The 14112-nt window shown below is 50.7% G+C and overlaps 2 protein-coding genes across 5 annotated transcripts; one reads left to right on the top strand and one right to left on the bottom strand.

Annotated features, from left to right (window-relative positions):
- Positions 1-852: 852 nt before the first annotated feature.
- On the bottom strand, positions 853-5839 carry DUSP21 (dual specificity phosphatase 21). Of its 3 annotated transcripts, XM_415295.8 has the most exons (3): positions 5743-5839; positions 2529-3490; positions 853-1525 (listed from the first exon to the last, which is right to left on the bottom strand). In XM_415295.8, exons 2-3 carry the CDS (start codon positions 2700-2702, stop codon positions 932-934), a joined length of 768 nt encoding a protein of 255 aa, XP_415295.4. In that variant the 5' UTR covers positions 2703-3490; positions 5743-5839; the 3' UTR covers positions 853-931. The 3 variants fall into 3 exon arrangements, with proteins under 3 accessions (XP_415295.4, XP_015150418.2, XP_015150419.1); XM_015294932.4 differs by having other exon boundaries at positions 3056-5839; XM_015294933.4 differs by lacking the exons at positions 2529-3490; positions 5743-5839 and adding an exon at positions 1865-2509.
- A 157-nt stretch (positions 5840-5996) lies between these two features.
- On the top strand, positions 5997-12413 carry IQCD (IQ motif containing D). Of its 2 annotated transcripts, XM_015294931.4 has the most exons (4): positions 5997-7237; positions 8434-8667; positions 10672-10743; positions 11783-12413. In XM_015294931.4, the coding sequence occupies exons 1-4, from the start codon at positions 6617-6619 to the stop codon at positions 12083-12085; spliced, it is 1230 nt and encodes a 409-aa protein (XP_015150417.2). In that variant the 5' UTR covers positions 5997-6616; the 3' UTR covers positions 12086-12413. The 2 variants fall into 2 exon arrangements, with proteins under 2 accessions (XP_015150417.2, XP_415294.3); XM_415294.6 differs by lacking the exon at positions 8434-8667.
- The last annotated feature ends 1699 nt before the right edge of the window (positions 12414-14112 follow it).

The raw sequence follows: 14112 nt of genomic DNA, 5'->3' as shown, positions 1-14112 counted from the left end.
TGGTTTGCCCTCTTTTTAACACTTTGTAGTGCTGGTGGCTGTCCCCTCTCAGTATTTCAGGCCTCATGACCTCAGCCTGGTGGCATTCCTGATGCTGGGGTGTCCCGAAGGGGCGCAGGCATGGGGCAGCTCCCAGCCCCATCCCTGCAAAAGACGGTGAGCTGCCATTGTCCCATGCTGTCTGATACCTCCATGGCTCTCGTGTCTCCAGTGTGGGGACTTTACCATCTCTTCCAGCCCCTTCCAACAGTGCACCACTGAAATGTTCTGTATAATGTTCTGGTACTGTTCTGTACCCTGCTGCCCCAGGGTAAGGCTGTGCTAGCAGGGAGGGATCTGCAGATGGGAGGCAGCAAGAACAAAGTCTGGCTGAGTAAATCCTGTCCCTCCATCACATGCCGGGTGATGCTCCTGAAGCAGGGGGTGAGGCCCCACCTGCACTGCTGCATCCAGGCCTGGGGAATCCAGCGAGGAGGAAGAGGAGTCAGGCAGCAAGGAGCAGGATGTCAGTAGGTCTCTCCCAACACTGCAGCCTGCCCTCTTCCTGGCCTCTCCCAACCACAGCAGAAGAACAGATTTTGGTCTGCTGTGTCAGGACCCAGACTCATATCTCAGTTAGGCAAAACAAACCTTGGTACTGTTCTGAACACCCTGAGTTGCAGCTAGATTCTGCCCTGTTTTATAAAGCACAGTTTGTGCTGAAATGAAACAACACCAGCATGTGACGAGTGGCTTCGGCGTTGCCAATAGGACCATGGCATGAACAACACTGTAGGGCCTTACTTACAGCATGCCCCCAGCCTCTGCTCACAGCCCAGTCCCTCCACATGTAGCTGCAGAGACTCCAACCACTGCCAGACAACGAGAGTTTATTTCAGAACTCTGCTGCAGCTCCGCCTTCTACTTCCCCTGGTTCCCATCTGGGCCACACTCAGAACATCAGCGTCCTCGCTTCCCTTTCATAAATGTCAGGTATCATCCCAAAGGGCGAGTGGACCATGTGGACGGTGTTGATGCCGAACAGCAAATACTCGTAGTGGATGAGCTGCCGCCAGAAGCCGTTGTTGGGCCGGATGATGGGTCGGCACGACCGGACCCAAGCATGGGCACTGGCCAGTGACATGGCGTGGTGCTTCATCAGGTAGGCTATGCAGACGGTGGCCGAGCGGCTCACCCCAGCTGCGCAGTGCAGCAGCGTGCGGCCCCCACGCTCACCCACACTGCGGATCAAGTCGGCAGCAGAATTGAAGCAGGCAGAGATGCGGGCAGTGGGGCTGTCAGCCACCGGGATGCGTAGGTACTCAATGCCGGGGTGGAGCATGTTGGCCAACTCAAGGGAGACGTTGATGACGGTGGTGATGTGGTTGGCAGCCAGGAGCTGTGCGTTGCCTGCAGCCACACCATCGCTGAGGTAGAGGCAGGGGGTGATGCGGGACAGCCTGTGCCTATGGAGGTGCAGCGCAGCTGTCATAGCCCGCGCCTTCGTCCTGTGGCAGCGGTGGCCACTGCTGCTCCTCCTTCCTCCCTGGAGAACAAACAGCATTGAGCGTAAGTGTAAAGATGGCCACACACAGAACGTAGGCTAAAGGGGGCCTTAAAGTTCATCTAGTTGCAACCCCCCTGCAATGGGCTGGTTGCCAGCCACTAGACTATGCTGCCTAGAGCCCCATCCAATCTGGCCTTGAATGCCTCCAGGAATGGGGCATCCACAACTTCTCTGGGCAGGCTGTTCCACCATGGACAGTTCCTCCCCTCACCCTTGGGCATGACCAACCCACATGGACGCTTCTCACTGCCATCATTCATGAGGTTTTGCCTCATTTTTGAGCCCAACTGCCAGTATGGCTCACAGTGGGAACACTACCGTGAGTACAAGGAGCAGGACTAGCCTGAGCCGGGGCATGGCCAGCCCTGTCTCCAGTGTCCTGTGTCGTGTTCCCTGTTCTCTGTCACCTGCCAGCCCCACACTGCAGTGGCTGGGCCGTATTCCCCACTCCACTGATTCCATGGTAGCGCTGCATGCACAATGGGGGGCGTGGGGCCATGGAGGAGCCAGGCGGTGTGCGGCCCCGTGTCACCTTCTTTCCACCGCCTGAGAGCAGGGAGCCCATCAGGGCCTGGTGAGGGGCTGAGGGACCCCTCATACTGCTCTGGGGGTGATAGGACTCCTCACACTAGTATGGGGCTGTGGGACCCCCTCAAAACTGTTGGGGGCTGTGGGGCTCCTTCATGCCATCGTGGGATTGGTGGGACCCCTTCACACTGGTTGGGATTGGTGGAACCCTTCACACCAATATGAGGATGGGGGGACTGCCTCATACTGTTTAAGAGGTGGTGGGATCTCGTCATATAGTTTGGGGGCTTGGGACACACTGATCTGGGGCTGTGGAACCCCTTACACTGGTATGGGGATAGTGGGACCCCTCACATCATTATAGGGATGATGGGACCCCTCACACCAGATCAGAGATGGTGGGACCCCTTACACAGCTACACCAGGTCCCCACACACCCCAAAAAAGGCATTACTTGCACCCCATTCTGTATGACATGATCTCCTGTTGCTCGAAGCAGCTGTGTGGACTTGGACATCAGTGACCATGAGCTCCACAGCTCCTTGTCCCGATCAGCCAGCCGCTCCAGCCACCATACCCTGCTGCTCCTGGAGAAGAAGGTGATAACCTCGCCCTGCTGGGCTGCCATCCTGCCAGCATAGGGGAGGGATTGGTCTGCTCTCTGCTGTGTTTTGGAGGCTGTGTTTTGGAAAAAAGGAGGGAGTTCCTCATCCCTTGGCAGCAAGAGCCACAGATGACAAGAGGCTGAAGAATGTCTTGTGCAAACGCTTTCCTCCCACTTCCTCAGAACCCTGAAATCATCACTTCAGCCCTTAAATCTTCAGCCTGACAGGTCCAAATGCAGATGCCAGGGGCTTTACTCTGCTTTGGGGCTCTGCACAGCAGAGAGGGAAACAAATGCTGGAGTGGTCAGACAAAATCTGCCCTTAGATGTCATTCCTAAAATAGCCCTGCGATGAGACATGGGCAACACATTGATACCTGTCCTCCCAGGAATGGGAGTGAGCCAAAGGTTTTGCAACATCTCAGCTGCCTGATTGCCCCTTTAGGGCCTCGCACTTTGAGCACTGCAGTAATGAGTTTGTGAGCCATAGCAGGTGAGATGCCCTCTCCTGTAGGAAGTGGAGATGCCAGGTGGAGCCTGGAATTATGATCTGTGGTGTCATCAGGCAGAGCTGGATGCTGATGTGTAGAGGAGTCCCCTTCAGCAGCCTCACAGGAGGGAGCTGGGATGTCTTTTCCTCTGTTCACCATTGCCTCATTCCTGAACCAGGGCTGATGGTCACCTGTGTGCTCTGTGCTCAGCAGAACACGTAGAGTTGTGGGTTTCAAGGATTTGGGGCAGCACGGCTGTTGAGAGTGAATTAGCATGAGTTTATCAGCAAAACCAGTGCTGCTTTGGTACCCGGGATGATCCTGCAGTGGAAACGTGGCAGTGAAGGACATAGTTAGCAGGCATTGCAGGGATGGGTTGGGGTTGGACTTGGTGATCTTGGAGGTCTTTTTCAACCTTAATCATCCTATGATTCTATGATTTCAGGGTGTTTTTTTTGTTTGTTTGTTTTGCTTTTGTTTATTTATTTATTTATCTTGTCAGATCGGTATTTAAAGTGATACTTAAGGATTTTGGAGCTTCTTTGCTTTGAGTCGCCTTCATGGCAGGGAGGGACCTGGCAGGATGCCTTCTTTCACAGAGATGAGCATCACTTTGGAGATCTTTATGTTGAAGTTAGGATAGCAGGTATAAGGTCTTACATTTGCTTTCTTAAAGGTAAAGCACTTGGAAGAGGACAAAAAGAAGATTGAACGTTACCACCAACAGCTGAAGCAGCAATTTGTGAAAGAACAAGAGAGAAAAATGGCACGGTGGAAGAAGGCATCTGAAAGGTTTGAAAAATCCCTGGAGGTGTTCAGCCGCAGAGGTAGAAAGCCATCTGCCCCTGCTGCTGGTGGCCAGGCAAAGGGACAAGCAAAGGGACAGGAGCACAATGCTACTGAGCTACAAGGGATTGAGAAAAACATCTAGAGAGCTCCTCCCACAGGCCGTGCTGCACTGACTGCTGCATTTCCTATCTAGTTGCCTGGATTTTCCGCTCATCCTTTCTGGAAGTCAGTGCTCAGCCTGCTACAGCAATAAACAGCACCGTCCCTCGCTGTCGGGTGTTCCTCCTTTTATATAGATGAGGCTGATGTGGTGTGGGAGCATCGGCTGGGCAGCAGCACAGCTTTAAGAGGGAAAAACCCCTCCAAAGGATTGCTTTCCTCTGATGCAATAGGAAAGGGATGTAAAGCAGCTAGGAATTTTTGGGGGCGCTCGTGTCTCTCCTTCCTGTGCCTTTGGAGAGGATCCAAAACACGTGTCATGGCTGCTTAGATCAGAAAGTCAGGGTGTAAATGAATCCTTCATTGGGAAAAGAAGAAGGCTTGGTAACTTAAGGCACTAGGGAGAAAAAAAAAAAACAACCAAGAAATGAAGTATTGAAGGAGAGTGCCTTGAAGCAGCCATTGACCAGGCTGAGGTCAGCAGCAGGTGCAGAAGATCAAGTAGAATCTATCAACTTTCCTCTGCCTTGATCCCAAACCAGGGATATTCAGAGTAATGGTAGAATCCCCAAAGCAGGATAGGGTTCAGCTTATGGACAAAGCACAGAACTGAAGGTATTTACCCCAATCCCCCACCCTCGTCGCTGTGGTGCTGCAGCACAGAGTATTTTCTGCTTTTCCTTAAAAGAGATTCATACCACTTGTTATTAAAAACCTCAGCATCAGGACAGCATCTGCCTGGATAGGACAGACAGTAAATTTCTTCTTTCATGCTGGCACTGGGGACAGGCTGGTGTCTGCCTACATCAATTGGCTTGAGTGGATCTACAAAGCACTAAGAAGTGTGGTGAAAAACAAGGAAGTGCCAACAAGCAAGTAATGCAGCAGAGTTTTGGAGAAGCCTGGATGTTGTTAGACTGGGGTGGCCTGTGCTAGCTGCCCCTGGGTCTTCCTTGTTGGAAAACACTGGGAGAAATGGGCATGTTTAACACTGAGTGTGGGCTTCTGAGTTTGGTCCAGACATCTGCGTGATCAAATTGTGCTGGTGCTGCACCCTTTGGCACGCTGGGTCTGGGTGCTGGCTGATTCTCAGACCTGGTCGTGCAGAGGCTGCTGGCAAGGGTTTCTGCTCAGCAGAGCCTGGGAGATGCTGATCAAAACCACGTGCTCTGATCTCAGTGCCCCGACACCTCCAGGGAGTTCTGCTGCCTGCAGCCGACTGCAGAGGGTGCTGGTGCCTGAGGCTGGAGCCAAGGGCAGGATAAACTTCAACAGCAGCCAGCACTGACATGCAGCCCAGGATCCAGCTCCCACCTGCAGCAGCAAGCAGACAGCATCTGGCCAGAGATGTGCGCACAATGCCTTCCCTCACCAAAGAGGCTGCAGGGACAGAAGGACCACCCTGGTGCACCCTGGCTTTGGCAGCTGTACGTTCCTCAGAGCTGCAGCACTACTCAGATGAGCCGCTCGTGCCCATGGCCCCACGAGGGCAGTAGCGGGGGTGGACAGGCTGACAGACAGCTGGGAGCCACTTGTTTCGTAGAATCGTAGACTCGCTAAGGTTGGAAAAGACCGCTAAGATCATGTAGTCCGACTGTTGGCCAAGCCCCACCGTGCCCACTCACCACGTCCCTCAGGGCCACGTCTCCATCGTTTTTGAAACGCCCAGGAACAGCGATCACTTCAGCCTTTGTGCCTGAACCCACCTGCTGCCACCGCCCCCAAAATGGCCGCTCATCTACGTCACGGCCTTTTCTCGCCTTTTATTGGGCAATACACTGCCCGTCAAGCGAGCGAAGACGCTGAGTGGTTCGAGGCGTGAGCGCCGCGGAGGGTGTCGGGAAAGAGCCCGCCCCCGCGCCCGTGTTGCCTAGCGACCGGGGGACTCCGGCGGCGCTCCGGTCCGGTCCGGCCGGGAGTGAGCGAAGCCCTGCGGGAGCGCGCCCCGATACCGCCCTTCCCTCGACGGGAGGCCGCACAGACCTGCGAGCCCTCCCCCACAGTCTTCTGAGGATTGCGGAGCTACAGTCTGATCTCTGCCTCAGCTGTTGCTTGGGAGCTGGGAGCTCTCACCACACCGGCTTCAAGGCCAGGAGCCCCTCGCTGTCCTCCCTCCCCACGGGTGTGCTCGTGGCCCCGGGTGCTTGACAGCCTCCCCGGGGCAGGGGTCAGCCCTGCTGACGGCCCTGCGCCCTGCTTCTGTGTCCAGGGCCGGCAGAACCCCGTGTGATATGAACTCCCCGAACACCCCAAGGACGCTGCTTCTCTAATATTCTCATCACGTTTCCCGTTTAGGGATAAAATCTACAAAAGAGGAATTTGCACCAGAAGCAGCAGAGGGACCTTCGTGGTCTTTCACTTTCACTGTGTAGGAGATGCTGTGTCCCTTCTAGATCTGAAAACAACTCCCAGGTGTTTAATGGGAGCCGTGGCAGCAGGGAGCCCAGCTGTGCTCTGAGTATCAGCGCAGGACACGAAGGAAAGGAACAAATTCCTGGTATGGGCACAGAGGCTGCAGAGAAGGCAGTGATCTCAGTAGATGCCATGAAGGTGTTAGATCCACGCTGGTTGAAACCTAATAGCATTGAGACAGAACGAATCCTATCTGTGTTGGATGAGACGATTGCCAAGTTGGAGCTGAGCTCCTTGATCCCACGTATTATCGGCTCTCTGGACAGGTTTGCTGATCTGCTGGGACCTGAGATCACGGCCAGCCTGATGGAGTACCAGCAGCTTTCAAACCAAATGGAGCACCTGCTTGTTGCTGCTGAAGAAGAGGGCACCGCAGAAGCGGAGGAGCAAAGGGGCTCTCTCCACTTGCTGGAACAGCATCTGAAATGTTCTGTTAGAAATATCCTGAGACTCTTGTTGGCCATCCCTTCACTTTGTAAGGCTCTGAAATACGAAGTTTGGGCAAGAGAGCCAGCAACTGAAGCATTCATCAAAGCCTTCGGGGAGTTCAGGAATTTTATGCTTGAGCGACTCCTGACTAGTCCTACCAAAGAGGAGGAAACGGTTCAGCTCATGGAAGACATCTCCCTCCGGATCAACAAAAACACTGAAACAATCACAGCTTTGCAGGCAGAACTGGCAGCAGCAATCAGGGCCCAAGATGAGGAGGTATGGCAGTATGAGGATATGTTTTCTGACAAAGGGTCACTGAAGCAAAACTTCATTATGCTGAAAATCCATCCCTTTCTTGCAGGTCCTAAAGAGGAGGTTCCAGAAATGATTTCTAAATCGGATTCTAAGTACAATTTGAAAATGTTTATTGAATGCTTCATGCTTAAACTTGGCGTGTTCTGAACCTGTTCTCACAAGCCAACTTCAATGGCACAAGTTACTGAGCTTAAAAAGGAGCTGCAGGACAGGCACAAATTACTGCAGTAGTATTTCAGCAGGGCTACAGTGTCAGCTGCCAGGGAGAGGCTCCATTCACTGCTGATGAAATGATGGAAAGTCATTCCAGGGAGAGATTGTTCTGATTGAAATCTATTGTTTATGCCAGCTCTGCCTTCACTCTTAAAACTAACATTTCTGAGACTTCCAACTCTTAATACTAGCTACCTTGGAGCATTTATAATTAATGTGTGATGATATCATTTCTTTTTTTTTTTTCTTTCCTCTTTTTCCCAGTGAAGGTATGGATTAGTTAATGGGCATTTCCCAGGCTCTGTTTGTGAGTCCGTGGGCTGAGCCAGAATTCAAGCCCTGGACTCCTGACAAGCAATCCCTTGTTTTATGTGTGTGCTTTTCTTCTTTCTGCAGGAGGGGTCAGAGGGGAAGGTTTTGTCTCATGCTCACTGCACTGAATGGTTCTGATGGAGATGAGGGCCTGCTTTCCCCATTCCCTCCGCTCCGTGGAGGTCTGTGAATTGAGACACATGAGATTTTTATGTGCAGTTTGGCAGCTTGCCAGTGTATAACAAGTGTGTTTCACTGCTCCCAGCTGAGGATCTCTCTTGCAGGCAGCTCTCTGAGCTGTGTTCCCCAGACAGTCACTCCAAGCCTCACCTGAAGCCACAGGGATGATCTTGGCTCCTCTTGAGATAGGGTAGGCTTCTCCAGCCTGCAGTGTCAGTGAGTCTCAGTACGGCCTGGTCGTTCTATGGCTTTATTCCCAGGTTCATAGGGCAACAGTCAGGGAAGGTTTCCAAAGCACCTTGCATAAATCTCACTCTGTTCCCTCATCCAGCCACGGCAGGTCACTGTTCTTAGATCACCTCCAGCTTTGCAACTGTGTCTTTCTTTTCCTGACCACTTTATGCTTCACCTGCACACCCTGATGACATTTCCTTCTGGTTTTCTGGGTTTAGATTCAGAACAAGGACAATATGATCAAAGATCTCAAAAACAGCATGGAAATTCTAGATGAATGCTGCAAGGACAACATCCTGCAGGTCAAGTGGGAAGGTGAAAAACAGCAAAAAGAGGAGCTGCGAGCTTCCCAGGCCAGGTGTGCCAGGCTACAGCAGAACATTCAGCAGCTAGAAGCACAGTTCAATAAGCTGGTGCTGGAGCATCGAGCATCAGAGTTGGCTCTCAGAAAGGTAAATAGTAAAACCTGTTGTAGAGCTGCTAGGTCTGGCTGCAAGTGATTCTTTTGTTCCTGCCATTTCCTGGCAGGATGCACACGCTGTTTGTCAGAGTATACCTATGCTGTCCTCATGCTCTGCTGATTCCAGCAGAAAGCAAGCCTGCAGTGCTGCTGGGGAAGCAGCCTGCTCACAGTTCCTCCTCTTGTTCCCTGACCTAGCTCTGGAAACTCCCCTGAACAGTGCTGTGACACTGCATGATAGAGAGGTTGTGCTCTAGTCAGAGTTCAGAGGCTGGGCAGTTGACAAAGCATCAAATGCAAGTTAGAGCCACAGTTCAAAATCCACACCATCCAACTGCAGCTCCTTTAATGCAGTGGCTTTATCAGCCCTTTTTTTTTTATTATTATTTTTTTTCCCTGAGGCAGCCAGGCTGCTGCAGTGATCGTTGTGAGAAGTTGCTCAGCTCATGCAGAGAAATTTACTGACCACAGAGATCTCTTTTCCCTTTCCTTAGCATGTGCTCTACCCCTGGGTGGCCTGAAATTGACTTTGTCGTGCCAATAGCTGGGAAGTGCCTCATCTGACCCATGATGGCTTGGAAGCCTGTGGGCCAGTGTCATACAGGAAATCACGTGGCTTGTGGTGGGCTCTGGCTGATCTTTCTCTCACAGAGTACAAATACAGCATGTAGGAGGGAACTTGGTTATAGTATAGGGTTAGGCTGTTGTTAAACTGTCTTACACCTAGAAATACCTCTTAGTTTTAAGAGGCTCCATATTTGTAGGGCTTTCATGTTTACCATTTCTCTATTCAGTTCTAGTGTGGTTGCCCCAGTTTGTTGATGACTTGCCTCATTCCACGAGAGGTTTTCATTTCCTACCACAGAACATGCCTTTCTGATGTGTTTCAATCCTCAGCCCTCATCCAGCTCTGTACTATAGAGCAAATAAAGTGCTTTTAGACTGAGGCAGTGAAGTTCTGTTCCATGAGAATCCCCAAATCAAGAGCAAAATATAGGTCAGCTGAAGCAGTCTTGCCACAAGGAGGAGATGTTCTACTCAGATACAATGATGCTAGAGCTCAAAGCTATGATGCTGTTTCCTAACTCAGGATTTTACACAGAATCACAGAGCCATAGGGATTGGAAGGGACCTCTAGAGATCATCCAGTCCAACCCCACTGCTAAAGCAGGTTCCCTACAGCAGGTTGCACAGGAAAACATCCAGGTGGGTTTTGAGTATCTCCAGAGGAGGAGATTCTACCACCTCTGAGAAGCTTGTTCCAGGGCTGTGTCACCCTCAACGTCAAGAAGTCTTTTCTCGTGTTCAGATGGAACTTCCTGTGTTCCAGTTTGTGCCCATTGCCCCTTGTCCTGTCACTGGACACCACCTAAAAGAGCCCTGGCCCCATCCTCTTGACACCACCCCTTAGATATTTATAGGCACTGGTAAGACCCCTCTCAGCCTTCTCTTCTCCAGGGCTCTCAGCCTTTCCACATAAGGGAGATATTCCGTGCTGCTCATCATTTTTTGTGGCCGTCTGCTGGACTCTCTCCAGCAGCTCTATGTCTGCCTTGAAGTGGTGAGCCCAGAACTGGACACAGTGCTCCAGATGTGGCCTCCCCAGGGCAGAGCAGAGGGGAGGAGAACCTCCCTTGACCTGATGGACACATTCTTTGTAATGTACTCTGAGATACCAGTGGCCTTCTTGGCCCCTGAGCACACTGCTGGCTCATGGTCACCCTGCTGTCCACCAGGACACTCAGGTCCTTCTCTGCAGAGCTCCTTTCCAGCAGCTCAGCCCCTAACCTGTACTGATGTGCGCAGTTATTCTTCCCTGGGTGTAGGATTCTGCACTTTCCCTTGCTGAACCTCATCATGTTCCTCTCTGCCCAACTCTCAGCCTGTCCAAGTCTGGCTGAAGACAGCATAGCTTTATGGTGTGTCAGCCCCTCCTCTCAGCTTTGTATCACCAAGCTTCACATGCCTGCAAGTAACCTATCTTGTTTTGTTTCAGAGAAAATGCAGACTGGAGACAGAAATTCTGAACTGGATCCAGGCATATGACACAGACATGGCAGAAAAACAGGTATCCTCTCTAAAGCATTTTGCTCTGCCATGAGCTGACACATTCAGGTAGGTCCCTATCGAGTGGACATTTGGCTCTCACACAGGAGGCTGTGGATGTGAGGGGCAGTTCTCCATCCAGCAGACGTATGGGCATTAGAAAGTATCCTTGTCCTACCTTTGTGCGGCAAAGTTCTCTGCTGCTTTTATTTTAGAAAAGGTTGCATCCAATGCTGAATCCTGCAGAATCTGGGGGAAGATGAAGTGCCACATTCTGTCAGACAAGTCCTCCTGCTGTTAGGGAACAGGGCTTTCACTTTTGCTTCAGTCCTCAGTTCTGTTGGCCCTGTCTGGAATCCAAATCATGCTTCTGTTTCCCCTGACCCCCTCAAGAGATGTCTGTCAAATGCTAAGAAACTTTACAGCCTGCATGCCACTGTCTTGGCATCCATGTTAACCACAGCAGGCTGAGAAGAGTGTCAGCACTCCCTAACCTTGCCTCTGAGATGGCCTGAGTTACTTTCATGTACCTGGCCTTTTTATGGAGGTGAATGAAAGCTACTGGGTTCTTGGCAAAGTAAAATGTAGAGAGGGGTCTTCTGCTCTGTGTGGCTTGCTAAAGGAAAGGAATAAACTGCTGCTGAGTTCTGCAGTACAGTTAAACCATTTAAACTACCTGTCCTTGGTGTTTTGCAGGCTGACACAATCTGGCTTTTCAGTGGAACGTTTTTTTGCTCAGAGCATATGCAGGAGGGGCTCTGACCTGTGGCTCTGTCAGGGTCCCAGCTGAGGATGGATGCTATCTGCAATGCAGGGAGAACTAGGAGAGTATTTTTTTCAGAGGAGCATGAAGATGTTAGGACCTGGCTTCTCTTGAAATTCTGTGGGTACTAGGAACATGCCTCCTTTTCAGTCCCTTTGGAAAGGTTCAGCTCAGCTCCCATTCTGGGTCTGCCTGTATTTGGGAAGGGTAAAAGAACCCTTACCTCGGGATGTACAGGGAGAAGCTGCCGATTGCCTTCAATATTGCTGTAGCTGGTATTTATCTATTGTCTTAACAGGCTGAGTTTGAGGAGGTTCATGCTGCCTACACCAAGGAGAAGGCCGAGCTGTCCCTGCTGATGGAGAAACATGCTGTGCTTCTCCAGGAGTATTCCCAGATTGAGGAGGAGCGCAGGATAAATGAGGAGAAGAAGAAGCAGGCTTTGGAGGAATTGGCTGTCCTGACCCTTGCTGCCACCCGCATTCAGGCCTTCTGGAGGGGCTACTTGATCCGGTCTACCTTCAAGCCGAAAAAGAAGAAGAAGGGCAAGGGCAAAGGAAAGGGCAAAGGCAAGGGCAAAGACAAGAAGGAAAAGAAATAATCACAAAATCTATTTTCTCTCCTGTCAAAGTAGCCGACTCCTCTGAGACAGAGCACTTCCAGATAAAAGCATTAGGGTTGAGATAGCATTTGCATTAAGGCCCAAACAGTCCAGGGCTGGAGCTGACTCTCATAGTTTGAGTATAACAAAGTATTGGCATGAAGACACGTCTCACTGTTTTAGGTTTAGCTTTGCTAGCCCTAAAAGATGGAGGAGGTCTCCTGGTGAAGGGACTGGACTAGGTGTACTGAACTCTGGCTTCTCTCCAATTCTGTTGTTACTGAAGGTGGGAATAAAATCATTCCTGGGGGTAGGATGAAGCTCTTCACCTGGCTTGGTTTTTCCTTGTGTGCATTTGAGAGAATGTTTCCCTTTCCACAGGAGGAAGCTGCAGGATCATCACTGATCGACGAGAGAACTGACATGGCAGCGTCAGTTTTAAGACATGCTTCTCCCTGGATTCTCCAAGTATTCAATGCCCTGTGAGCACACTGTAGCCTTTCCCTTTCACAGAGGCATGAGTCAAATGCATTCAATTCCTCCCTGCCTCTCATTTTCAGTAGCCATGTAGCAACTTCATACCAGAGTTCTTCACTTCTCTGCCCCTTAGAGCTGAAACAGGTCATGGATACAATTACACAGAGTGCTATGTCTTACATGGTTTCATTTTCTTGATGGAACTAGGCTGTTAATGTTACCAGTATGGCACTTCCACTCACATTTTCTTTGCATTTAACAAGTCTGGGAACTAACAGTATTTGGATCCAGGTTCCAATTGACATTTTTGCATTCTCTAACTTTGGAGTTTCTTCACTGCAGATTCTTTTCCCAGGACAGCACAGTGATGCTGGCTGTAAATCCCCAACAGCCACCAGTCCTTTTGCTCCCTCTCTGCCTCTATTCATAGAATATCTATAGCAAATGGATCGTGATGCTATTCAGACTGAGGCAGAGAAGGACCACTTTGCTAAGGACAAGAGTCCTTGGGGATATTCAAGGCCTGAGCTTACAAGAAGTGGAGATCACCCAGCAGCCCTGCCAGATTTTCCTGGATTGCTTATTTGCTTAAAAGTATGGGGTCACTGTGACATATCCCGAACATGGTTGATACAAATCACAGGATTTTTGCCATCTTGTGTGCAGTCCTTTGCAGGTTGCCAAGCACAACCTGGAATCACTCAGGCCTGGACTCAAGGATGTGACAGGCAGGATCAGGTGAGACTCCTGTCTACTCAGGCACGATCTAAGGATGTTCACTTCTTTGCAGCCACAAGAGATTTTAAGTTCTGTGGAGACTTTCAGAAGTTTGTACCCATGTGAGTAGTGTGGTTGTACTTACGTCAGGAGGGATGTTTCCTCTCTAGAGAGGGTTTGATTTTGCAACCTCCTGCAGCCCTTGAGATCCTGACAAAATAATAATAATAAAAATATATATGTGTGTGTCTATATTTGGATGTGCTTTTTTAAACTTTCAGCAGAGGGCACTGAGGTGTTGTAGGGGCTGATTTTGATGCCTTCCAGTTCGGGTTTGTCTAAAGCCTCCAGAGGTTACCTCCAGTGTATGTGAACTGTTGAGTCCCAGCCTGAAGCAGTGATGGAGCACCTGGGGAAAGGACCCGGTCAGCCCTGGGAGCACAGGTGAAGGCAATGCAGCTGTGTGATAGGAAGGGGTGGAGCCTGGCTGCACCTCTCTTAGACCTCATTTGAGGGCTGACCCCCACTGGGGAAGGATTTCTTTCTGGAGATCTCTCCTTGGTGGAGCTTTCCTCTGTGAACCTGGAATCTTCTGATACAGGTGAGCAATCTTCTTCCCTTCCTTTTAGCACCTTTGTATCATGCTGGTCCTTCCATCATCACACCTCTGGTGAAACACCTTTTCCCATTGTGTTGATCTGTCCAATTGCTACACTCCAGATATCAAGGTCTATCTGGAGAGATGTTCAGCTGTGTGACAAAGAGCACCTGATGAGGGAACACACCTGCCTTTGTAGTCCATGTTTCTCTTAGGCTACTTCCAGATAGTGGAC

Source organism: Gallus gallus, chromosome 15 (genome assembly GCF_016699485.2).
Source record: "Gallus gallus isolate bGalGal1 chromosome 15, bGalGal1.mat.broiler.GRCg7b, whole genome shotgun sequence".
Lineage (NCBI taxonomy): Eukaryota > Metazoa > Chordata > Aves > Galliformes > Phasianidae > Gallus > Gallus gallus.
Note: the sequence above shows the minus strand (reverse complement) of the source record. Positions and strands in the feature narration are given on the sequence as shown.

What these genes read in the sequence shown, in the direction of transcription:
- IQCD (XM_015294931.4), top strand. Translation starts at nt 6,617, where the DNA reads ATGGGCACAGAGGCTGCAGAGAAGGCAGTGATCTCAGTAGATGCCATG. An exon ending in CAGAGTTGGCTCTCAGAAAG is followed by an intron (nt 8,668 to 10,671) that starts GTAAATAGTAAA and finishes GTTTTGTTTCAG; the next exon opens with AGAAAATGCAGACTGGAGAC. An exon ending in CAGACATGGCAGAAAAACAG is followed by an intron (nt 10,744 to 11,782) that starts GTATCCTCTCTA and finishes TTGTCTTAACAG; the next exon opens with GCTGAGTTTGAGGAGGTTCA.
- DUSP21 (XM_015294932.4), bottom strand. Translation starts at nt 3,520, where the DNA reads ATGTCCTTCACTGCCACGTTTCCACTGCAGGATCATCCCGGGTACCAA. An exon ending in TCCCATTCCTGGGAGGACAG is followed by an intron (nt 1,526 to 3,055) that starts GTATCAATGTGT and finishes TTTGTTCTCCAG; the next exon opens with GGAGGAAGGAGGAGCAGCAG.